This window comes from Neopsephotus bourkii, unplaced genomic scaffold, assembly GCF_033783945.1.
Source record: "Neopsephotus bourkii isolate Nb327-2 ecotype Australia unplaced genomic scaffold, CSIRO-AGI_Nbou_v1 NB_1373, whole genome shotgun sequence".
Taxonomy (NCBI): Eukaryota; Metazoa; Chordata; class Aves; order Psittaciformes; family Psittacidae; genus Neopsephotus; species Neopsephotus bourkii.
In genome coordinates, this window is record NW_026901852.1 from 2275209 (window position 1) to 2285978 (window position 10770).

Here is a 10770-nt window from a genome sequence, read left to right on the forward strand (position 1 = left end):
GTTGTAGAAGTGCTTGACTATTACCCCCTCAATACAGTGCCCAGGAAGGCTTATTTTCAGACAGGGAATCTTGAAAAGAGCTAGATGCAACAGGTCCAGCATTATGCTTGGCCCACTCATTGTTGCCCAGTGCTGGGAGGCTGTTTGTGAAGAGGATGAGTGGAGATCCAGCCTTAATGAAGCAAGACAAAGCCACAGGTAGCAACTTGTACTGGGAGAAGAGTGCACAGTGCACTGCTGCTAGTACATCACTCAGTCTCTGTTACTCTGGAACTGGCTGTACACTACATGTACAACATTCTCACTTATGAGAAAGAAGCTGTCTGGTTTTCCCTAGAGGTTGCTTGACTATAGGTTAAGGAAGAGGTGGAGTCACTAATTAGAGCATAACATAGCTGGTACAAAAATCTGTTTACTTCCCTGATCTGAACTTGCATTTTCAGATCAGGATCCGAAACCTCCTTTTTCCAAAGACAGCACGACCCCTCTACAATTGCCAGATGGACATCAGTAACCAGCGGAATCTAGAGACAGCTCTCTCTCGAGAGGCTTATGACAACACCACAGTCTGTAACATACAGACTGTAACACACAATTGCCCATTCATCATTCCAGTCACGCACAGGAGCCAGAGAGGTCACACAAGATACACAGAAACTGGTTCCACATCACATTGAGAAGGCTGTGCTTTTTGATATGCCGGTATCACACCTTTCTCAGATCACAAACCAAGGCCAGAGGTCATATTTATGTACCAACAAGTGTCACCGACATCTTTTCCAACCCTGAGGGTATTCAGATCATCTATAAAAATTTCCCCTGTACCATCACACTCTTTCTTTCCTCTTCTGGAAAATGCATCTTCCCAGAATACATCACACCAGCACAGATATGATGATGCTCTCGTAGCTGTCAGATGAAGGGATAAATACAACAGATGCATCACCAGGCAATGGAAGAAATGAAACACAACTATACATGAGAAAAGAATCAGGGGGTTAATGATAAATTAGCGGGTAAGAAAGATAATAAAGACTGAGTTCTGTTTGATGTATTCAGGTCTTTCCCACATAAGATACTTTGTCTTCAATTAGATTGTAGCTGTCATGGGAGACAAGTGTCAGCTTTAGGACTCAAGCACCCACCAGCAGCATCAGTCTGAAAGCAAAGTTTGGGATCTCCTTCTTGGCAACACTCATCAGGAAGCTTTCTGATCAGCTGATGACTTATTTTGTCATTCAGAATAAGCATCTGTGGAGTACTCAACACAACCCTTGAAGTGGTACATCACCACCCAGCTGTTTTATGACACTTGTCAAGTCCCACAACCAATTTTTGGTACAAGAAAGGGTCTACATTTCCACTTCAGCCTTGATCTTCAGTGCTGACTCGATTTCCAGTCCCCTCACAGGACTGCTTGGACAACTGATGTCTTGCTGCTTTATGTTTCATTAAAAGCAAAGTCACCCAGTGTCCTGAAGCTGCTCACACGTTTAGGAAGTCCACTTTTTAAAAAGCAAGCCGCTTGGTCACCTTGGCCGTGAAGCATGAGTCCAGTTTACAGTTTCACTTTAAAACTCCAGCCACTCTGTCATATAAATACAGTTTGATGGAGAAATCTCACCACCTTCATGGCAATCATCAAAAACCTACAAAAGAAAGCCCCGTGTCAGCAGAGAAATTATATACAGCAAGCAGGATCCAACAGGAATAACATGCTCCTTCGCCAATAGATAAGCGGTAGTCTAACAGAGCCTATATCAGCAACAGTGTGGCCAGAAAGGCCAGGGCAGGGATCATCCCCCGCATTTGGCACTGATGAGGCCACACCTCAAACACTGTGTTCAGTTCAGGGCCCCTCACAACAAGCAAGACGTTGAGATGCTGGAGAGGGTCCAGAGAAGGGCAATGGAGCTGGTGCAGGGTCTGGACACAAGTGTGATGGGGAACAGCTGAGGAACCTGGGGGGGTTTAGTCTGGAGAAGAGAAGGCTCAGAGGGGACTTGGGATCAGAAAATGTAATTTGGAAAGGGCTATGCTTGAGAGTACCTTTTCGTATACAGTCCAGGGAAGAGACAGATATAAGTGGGAAGCATCCTGGTTTAAACTGAAAAACCTGACTGTTGCACCATAGCTAAAGCATCATGGATAACACTCCTAAGCACAGATGACTTAGAAAGCCACAAGGACCACTCGTGGGCATAACCTCAGATTGCACCTGCTGGCCATTTGCACAACCGTATTGAAAATCTGGATGCACCTACCTATTCATACACAGAATTAATTACTTACAGGGCAGAGTCCACAGGGTGTCCTGACTAATCCAGTGGGCTGTATGAGAGGACTAACGGCTCTGTACAACTTCATCTGTCCATCCACACTGCCTACCGTCCCTTCCTTTGCAGCAATAATAGTCATCTCCACTTTTCCATCATATATGAGCGTATTTAAAATGGTTTCTATGTCTTCCATCGACAACTCTACCTAAGAAATAATTTAGACAATAAATACTAGTAAAGATATATGCCAGCAACTCCTGCAAGAAGGAAATGAGTCAACACCTTGAGTAACAAATCCTTAGGGGTTCTAACCTAGCCCAGATAAAGGCACTGCTGATGCTGGGCACTTTATGAGGCTATGCAGATACAAAAAGAAAAGCACAGACCAATACTTCCTGTCTCCCAAGCACTCCTGGGTTACACTAGCCTTGGCTTACCAAAAAGCTTCCCTATGCACCTCAGGTGTCTATATCATCCAAACACGACACACTTCCAGTTTTAGAGGAAAACTATTGTAAAAAGACAAGCCTGCTGAAGATACACCTAATAATGGATACTTGCAAGGGTTTTTTCCTCTCCTTTTTTTCCCCTTACCCCTAGAACTGCTTGAAGTGCATAGGCAAACTTGAGAGAAATTATAAACTGGTTGAGACTGTTAAAGGAGCATTTACTTTGAACTCAGTTTTACTTCATCCACAAGGATACGAATGCTAATTCTTGTGTAACTCTTTGAAAACCCACAGGTGCAATCTATCCTGGAGTCCGATGCAGCATCAATGACCCTCTTCCAAAGCAATCAAGCAGCAAATCCCACCTCCAGTGCAGCAACCATAGGGTACTAAAGCAGCTACTGAACCCTCACCAAATTTGCAGGACCCAAACAACTCCTAGCTGCACTAGTCATGCACTGACAATTTTGACTGTAGTAAAATGAATCTATTCTGACCTTACTGATGCCCAGTTCACAGATGTATTTCCACACCTCATGGGATGAGGCAAATGAGCTGTTCCTCTGTATCATGGGATTCTGTTTGCTGTCTCGAGCAGCCTCTGCCTGAGGAAGAAAAGCAAAGAGGAGTTACAGTCAGTACCCACTGCCAAGAGCTTCCTTCATGGCTCGGTTTCAGGCAGACCGAAATACAAAAGTTGATTTGCACACTATTTCTGGCACATGTTTTTTCTTTAACATTTAAAGCTATGTCCTTGAAACTGTGAGACGATGCAGTGCACAACCAAACAGCATTTTACATGCAATATGACAAAATGTACAGAGTGATTTAGGTTACTGTGAAGGAATAGCAGCAGTTGGCATTTTGTTGGCAAAGAAAGAAAAGTCCCTGCAGTACCTATTTTCTGTTAAAATATATTTTAATGGAATAGAGAAATGAAGCAATCTGCACAGGATTTATTTAAGCAAGAGCAGGCTTCTCCTGCAGGTAAAGTAGGGACAATTGTTATCTAAGCGCCCTATAACCTCTCAGAAATTAAGAGCTCTGCAGGGAAGAGTGATTTTTGCTGGATTTGTTGGTGCTGCCTAGCTTGTCAATGGATCTTGGAGACAGAAGGCTTCACTGCCTGCACAGGGTGTGAAAATACCCATTATTAAAACGCAACACCATCCCACTTGCTGTGACGAAAATAAACTAGTCCAGATTTGCCAATCTGGTTCTAACAACAGTCAACATTTATGGGAAACACTATGGAAAACTTAAGCCTTGCCTGTCGCTGGTTTTATAAAGAGAATAATTACCTGCACAAAACAAATGGAAGTTGACTTCAGCAGTGGCACTCACCTTACTCTGCAGAAATTTAAAACACTGTTGATTTAACACCTCCACAAACTCCGACTCGAAGTCTTGGTCACTGTACCAAGCCCCACCAGTCACCGAGCGGTCAGGCTGTAGGTTATATAGCATATACACCTTCTTCTTGGATGCCTGGTGGAGAAAACATGCAGCTCTTAACATCACAAAGTCTTCCTTAAGAAAGGAAGATTTAAGATTATATCTGCCAAAGAGATGGTTCATTACTCCTAAAACTCAGGGCAGAGCCATCCAGCTGACTCGAGCTATCCTTAACATGTTTGACCCTCAGACAGCATGGAGATAAAGATCAATATATCTAGATTCCTAATTACTTTATAACATAGTGTTAGGAGAGTCCAGAATACCAGCAACATGCACACAATACAAACCTCACTGAAGGAGGTCTCAGAACTTAAACGTAGCATATTGACTCTAATTCCCCTCCACAGTTGAAAGATGACAGGAAAGTGTCTCCAGAAGACAGCAAAGACAATGGAGAAGCTTGCAACTGTTTCTGCAGGGTTCAACCTGTACAATGATGATAGGACACCCTCTACATGATTAAACCCTACAGCTAGTCAGCCCTTGCAAGCCCACTCCTTACTGCCACAATTAGGGTGAATGGGAATGCTGCTTCAGTCCTGATAGTAGTAGTCAGTTAGTTAAAGGACAATGGTCATCCAAAGGACTAACTCGGCAACCCCTGAAGCTATTTTAGCAGCATTACATCCCCTGTGTATAACTAGATGAAGCCAGCATCTCTCACAAGAACATGAAAAAGCTACTGCTTTTCTGTGTCAAACTTCTGTATCTCCACTTCTTTTCAGGAAGTCACTCACTCCCCCCTGACAAATGCACACACACAAGACAAGGTATTGTCTCTACAGTGCAGATGAGGCTGGCACACAATAAAAGCACACAACATAAAACTTTCAAGTTCACAAACAAGTAGACTCCCTGGTTTACCAGGCCCTGCAACAAGACAGAACCTCTGCTGAAAACCAGGAAAGGGTCCAAAGAACATGCTAATACTAATGATTTGTAATGAAGCAGGTAAGGAGAACAGATGCTGCATGAGCATTATAAGAGCATGAGGAAAAAGCATGGAAAAGGATAAGCCCTCCTCTAATACGCAAACTGCGCATAAAGTACTTGAGCAACTGGAACAAAGTAGAGGAACCAAGGCAAAACAGAATCATATGTCTTAGAAATTGTTTAAGGTAAATAATACAAATTTGGTATGAACCAGATAACTGAAGGGAGTTTCAGGATCTCCAGGAGACAGGAACCTTGCATGGCCACTTGCAGCTAGGTAACCTTATCACTTGTCCCGTGTAAAAGGCTGAGGTTGTTTCAGTATCAGAAATACCAAACTGTGGTACAGCAACATTGGGACCAATGGAGAAAAAGGAATTACAGACAGGTTGCTTATTTGCGTGGACATTGCATGGAGAAATGAGTGGTAGAAAAACAGTTAAGAAACAGAAAAGGAGAATAAGGTATAAAAATAGAGAGCAATAGAGGGCAGGATCTGCAGCCAGCAGGAGAATGGATGTGTACAGACAGCAGAGAAACAGGTCTGTGAATCCAAGCCCACAGTATGCTGGGGAGAACACACCAAAACCTTCCCTATATTTAAGTCTTAAAGACCAGGTATGGAAGTGCAGAGAAAAGGGTGCCATAACTGGAGATCAGCAGCAAGCAGAGAGAGGGTTTTGTGAAGGGTAGCAGAACTGTAACAACAGTTGTGTGGAATAAAGAGTTAAGAGATCTAGAACTGCAATTTGTTAGTAACCATGTGTAACCACGTAACCAGTAATGCTGGGAAGACTGATAGGACCATATATTACTAGTCATGTGTTTATTAGTTAAATCAGTTTGTTAGTGGTGTATTGATTAGTTAATAAACATTATGGCCTCTTGTATCACTGCACCCCAAACCTGTATACTAAAGCAGACAGTCAAACACTGATGTACAGCCAATGGAAGTTGGAGGCAGAATGAATGAGGTTTCTCCGCTCACAATCCCATTCATATCTACATACAGCAAATGCTGGAAATTGTTAAAATAAAGAAACAAAACACCCCAAAAAAGCAGTCACAGATACTCACTGCCACAGATTTAACTGCTTTAATTAGTTTCTTGCTTTCCAAGTTTTTCAGTATCTTGTTGATCTCCGTTAAAGGCAAATTACTTTTGTATCTAATGTCCCTGCTCCAAATACCTGTTTAAAAACAGAGAAAGGAACAGAAATTAATGACAGAAACCATTTGCTTCTGTACATACTCACAAACCAAAAGTCACATCACAGGACTGCTTGACTTGATTGCCAGCCACAGGGTGTATCCTCAATCCTACCACTCCCAGCAAAAGGGAGAAAAGGGGCAGAAGGGGACAGAACAAAACAAACAACTAACAAAACCAAGAAACATACCGCAATCACCATGCTGTCATTCTGCGCTTTGCTCTGAGGGCTCTTACAAGTGGACCCTGCTTTATTGCCAACGTGAATACACTGAATCATAGAATAGTTTGGGTTGGAAGGGACCTTAAAGTTCATTCAGTTCCAAGCCCCTGCCACAGGCAGGGACACCTTCCACTAGACCAGGTTGCTCCAAGCCCCTGCGTCCAACCTGGCCTTGAACACTGCCAGGGATGGGGCAGCCACAGCTTCTCTGGGCACCCTGTGCCAGGGCTTCACCACCCTCACAGGGAAGAATTTCTTCCTAATGTCTCATCTAAAACTCCCCTCTGTGAGGTTAAAACCACTTGTTCTGTCCCTACCTGCCCTTGTCAAAAGTCCCTCTCCAGCTTTCTTGTCACAGCCCCTCTAGGCACTGGAAGCTGCTCTAAGGTCTTCCAGAAGCCTTCTCTTCTCCAGGCTGAACAAGCCCAGCTTCCTCAGCCTGTCTGCAGAGCAGCAGTGCTCCAGCCCTTGGAGTACTTCACGGCCTCCTCTGGACTCACTCCAACAGCTTCACATCCCTCTTGTGTTGGGGGCCCCAGAGCTAGTCAAAGAACTGCAGGGAGGGTGGCGTAGGGGGTTGTTTCACTAGAGCAGAGAGGGAGAAAGATATTCTAGGTATTCTGGAAGAGCCCCCCCAAAAAAGTCAACCAGGATAAGTTGGTATTTTAATAGAGAAATAGGTCATCTTCTGATTTGTTTTTAAAATGCAGACACATGGAACATAACCTCCAGACCCGGGTTGGGGACTCCAGATTTCATATTTGTATTATCTGCACAAGCATTCGAAAGTCTGGGCAGGAATGGTTCCATAAGTAAACATTCGCAATTAAAGTACCTTTATTCCCTGCATCTTCTATAATTTGGTAAACCAGCTTCTCTTGATTGTCAGAGCCTTTCATTTTACTGTAAAATAAGACAGATATCAGGGTTTTTGAAAGGCCCAAAATTCAAAAGTTGAATTTGTTTTAAACTGCAAACAAGTACTATGAAAAGAACCAACACACAAAATAGAACCTCTACACAATAAGCCAGCCATTGGCCAATATAATACATGACATTAAACCTCTCTGGATCAGTCAAGCTTGCCAGTGAGAAGCCACAATAAAGAGAAAAGAGCACAGTATGAAGGAAAAGCTGCAGAGGGAGTTATTCAATGTGTCATAACAATAGGGAATTTGGGGTCACATACTAAAGCAGCTGGGGAAGGCCAAACACAGCACAGAGCATAATTGAAGATAATGTGTCTCTAGACAGAGCATCTTCAAAAGAATAGTAGCATGCTCCCAACTCTCAAACATGTCTTTTCACTTGTCTGAGAAAGCCTGAAGTTGACAGTCTTCTCCTAAAGCATCTAAAAAAGATGAGATGCCTGCACTGAGGATAATTTGAAAGGACGTTTCTTTTCAGACGTATGCCTCTGCATCTCTTACTCAGACTTACACAGGCATCACAAAACATGATTTGGAGGCACACTTCAGTAAACCAAAGCGATCATATGCCCCCCTGGAACAGCTGTAAAGGTGATTGCTGATCCTGAAACATGAGCAGTGAGGAAGACCACAGAACCCCAGACTCTGGATGGTTTGGTCAGGCTTCAGCTGGCTTTCACCTGAGTATATACATACATTTGCACAGTCACTTTGTAGTCATCTGGACCAGGAACTCTGCTAGGAAGTTAGAGCTCTGTTCAATAGAAACCACTACGCACAAAACAATTGTCAGGATCAGCTCAGGGGATTTAAATGTACCTCCTGAAACAAGCAGTTAGGCCTCATAACATCCATATTACGCTGCTGCGTCCCCTTAGCAAGGCTGCACATGACTTGCAGAACTGTGTCCCAAATATATTTATCCAGCAAATAAGAGGCTTACCTTGCATTTTGAGAGTCTTTGATTCTGTACAGGAGACCTGCATTGCTTCTGAGAAGATCCAGTTGCCCCTAGGAGAGGTGGGCACATGCATTTATTTTCCTTCAAATAGCTTGTTTCAGAACCTGGCAAGAATCTTCTAAACTTCTAAAATAAAAATCTGATTTCATGTCAGTTGAGTAAAGGGAGAACTAACATTTCTAATGCTGGAAACAATAATACCCTTGAGAATATTTCCCCCCCCGCAATAAATAACCAGGAAAAAAAACCCCAAACAAGCAAATGTACTTCTGAATAGTAACTTCCTCACCTAGAAATCCACATGGATATACATGTTCATGTTAATTTTGTAAGCTGAGATAAGTTCTAATTTGCTTTGGCAATGATAAGTGCTTATGGTAACCAAAAGTAAGGTATAGTAAACTGTGTATTATGGCAAATGACGCTAAATCCAAAGGAATTCATTTGCTAGCCCTGCCCAATAGGCTGCTACTAAGCAGACTGTGTGTATGAAGAGTGCTCTGGGTTGGCTGAAATAACACAAGGAAGGTGAGATCCCCCTACCATCGAGAGCAGCCTGTTGATTGCCATGGCTCGCTGCTGGGCTTCCATGTGAGGCATATCATTTTGAATCACCTGGTCTGTGATACCGTGAGGGAACTGATGGCACAGCTCAATAATCCTAAGGAAGGAGAAAAGCAAGTTTAAAATCATGTTCTATTGCATCCAAATCCAAATGGTGCTGCAGTCAGAATAGAAGACAGGAAAAAGAACAACTTAGAGAAAAAGCACTCATGAATCACTTCTTAGAATTCCAGACTGGTTTGGGTTGGAAGGGACCTTAAAGCTCATCCAGTTCCAACCCCCTGCCACAGGCAGGGACACCTTCCACTAGACCAGGTTACTCCAAGCCCCTGTGTCCAACCTGGCCTTGAACACTGCCAGGGATGGGGCAGCCACAGCTTCTCTGGGCACCCTGTGCCAGGGCCTCAGCACCCTCACAGGGAAGAATTTCTTCCTAATGTCTCATCTAAATCTCCCTCTGTCAGTTTAAAACCGTTCCCTGTCCTATGACTACATTCCTAGTCACATCTACTGAGGGTACTTGGCATCTATTTGCCATGCTGACAAGCATGCTGCTGCACCTGCTGGACAAACTGCCTTTCCTCTGTAACAACACTGAAAAGGGTGCTCCACTTTGACGTTGGTCTCATTATTAACACGACAGGTTTCGAGATCCCTCTACAGTTTCTCTATACAAAAGGCTCTGATAGGAAGTACTATACTAGCATAAGAGAAGCAAATACTGATGAAACACCTTGTGGAAGAACGCAGAAAGGCCACAATCCCCTTCCCAGAACAGAAAACCTCCAGAGCAGCTGTAAGTAACTAGAACCACCCCCCACTGCCACCTAAGCACCTCTCTGCCCTGACACAAAACACACGCTGCCCCAACAGCACCGCGTCTCCCCTTCAGACCTGTTTCCTGGCCTCCCCCCCATCACCTCCCTGCCAGCCTCCACACACCCCCAGCGCGTCCCCCCGCACCTGCTCTCGATATCCATGGGGTCGGGCACCTCCGGCTTCACCTTCACCTCCGCCATGGCTCAGCCGGGCCGGGCCGTGCAGCCGCGAGAGCCCCACCGGGCGGCCCGGAAGTGAGCGTCAGAGCCGGCGCGACGGAAAGAAGAGCGGGCAGGGACTGGTTGCTGAGGAACGGGACGCGAACCAATGGGCGGCCGCGCCGGCGGCGCCAGGGGAGGGGCCAAGCGAGCGGCGTCTGTGGTAACGGGGAGCGGAGCGGGGGTCGAGGATCCCGTGGGGTGAGGGTGGCTGTGGGGCGGCATCGAGCGGGATGGACAGGGCTGTGGGGCGGGATAGAATGGGGTGGACAGGGCTGGGGGATGGGATCGACAAGGGGCTCAATAGCAGGGATCAAGAAGTCTGGGGTGGAGTGGGATCAATTGGGGTGGGCAAGGCTGTGGCCAGGATTGAGCAGGGGCTTGGTAGCAGGCGTCAAGTGGCGTGGTCAAGGTTGTGGGATGGAGAAGAGAAGGCTGCGTGGAGACCTCATAGCAGCCTTACGGTATCTGAAGGGGGCCTATAGAGATGCTGGGGAGGGACTCTTCATTAGGGACTGTAGTGATAGGACAAGGGGTAATGGATTAAAACTTAAACAGGGGAAGTTTAGATTGGATATAAGGAGGAAGTTATTTACTGTAAGGGTGGTGAGGCACTGGAATGGGTTGCCCAAGAAAGCTATGAATGCTCCATCCCTGGCAGTGTTCAAGGCCAGGTTGGACAGAGCCTTGGGTGACACGGTTTAGTGTGAGGTGTCCCTGCCCATGG

The 10770-nt window shown here is 45.1% G+C and overlaps 1 protein-coding gene across 2 annotated transcripts; it reads right to left on the reverse strand.

Annotated features, from left to right (window-relative positions):
* Positions 1 to 975: 975 nt before the first annotated feature.
* POLR3F (RNA polymerase III subunit F) lies at positions 976 to 10052 on the reverse strand. 2 transcript variants are annotated; one of them, XM_061367090.1, is made up of 9 exons: positions 9970 to 10052; positions 8986 to 9103; positions 8425 to 8492; positions 7388 to 7455; positions 6197 to 6309; positions 4073 to 4216; positions 3226 to 3333; positions 2293 to 2484; positions 976 to 1649 (listed from the first exon to the last, which is right to left on the reverse strand). In XM_061367090.1, exons 1-9 carry the CDS (start codon positions 10023 to 10025, stop codon positions 1572 to 1574), a joined length of 945 nt encoding a protein of 314 aa, XP_061223074.1. In that variant the 5' UTR covers positions 10026 to 10052; the 3' UTR covers positions 976 to 1571. The 2 variants fall into 2 exon arrangements, with proteins under 2 accessions (XP_061223074.1, XP_061223076.1); XM_061367092.1 differs by lacking the exon at positions 7388 to 7455.
* Positions 10053 to 10770: the final 718 nt, after the last annotated feature.

Bases quoted from the DNA above. Each gene is read 5' to 3' on its own strand.
- POLR3F (XM_061367090.1), bottom strand. From the start codon at position 10,025: ATGGCGGAGGTGAAGGTGAAGCCGGAGGTGCCCGACCCCATGGATATC. The intron at 9,104-9,969 runs GTGCGGGGGGAC...CTCCTTCCTTAG, and splicing joins CCCATGGATATCGAGAGCAG to GATTATTGAGCTGTGCCATC. The intron at 6,310-7,387 runs GTACTTTAATTG...GTTTTTAAACAG, and splicing joins AGAAGATGCAGGGAATAAAG to GTATTTGGAGCAGGGACATT.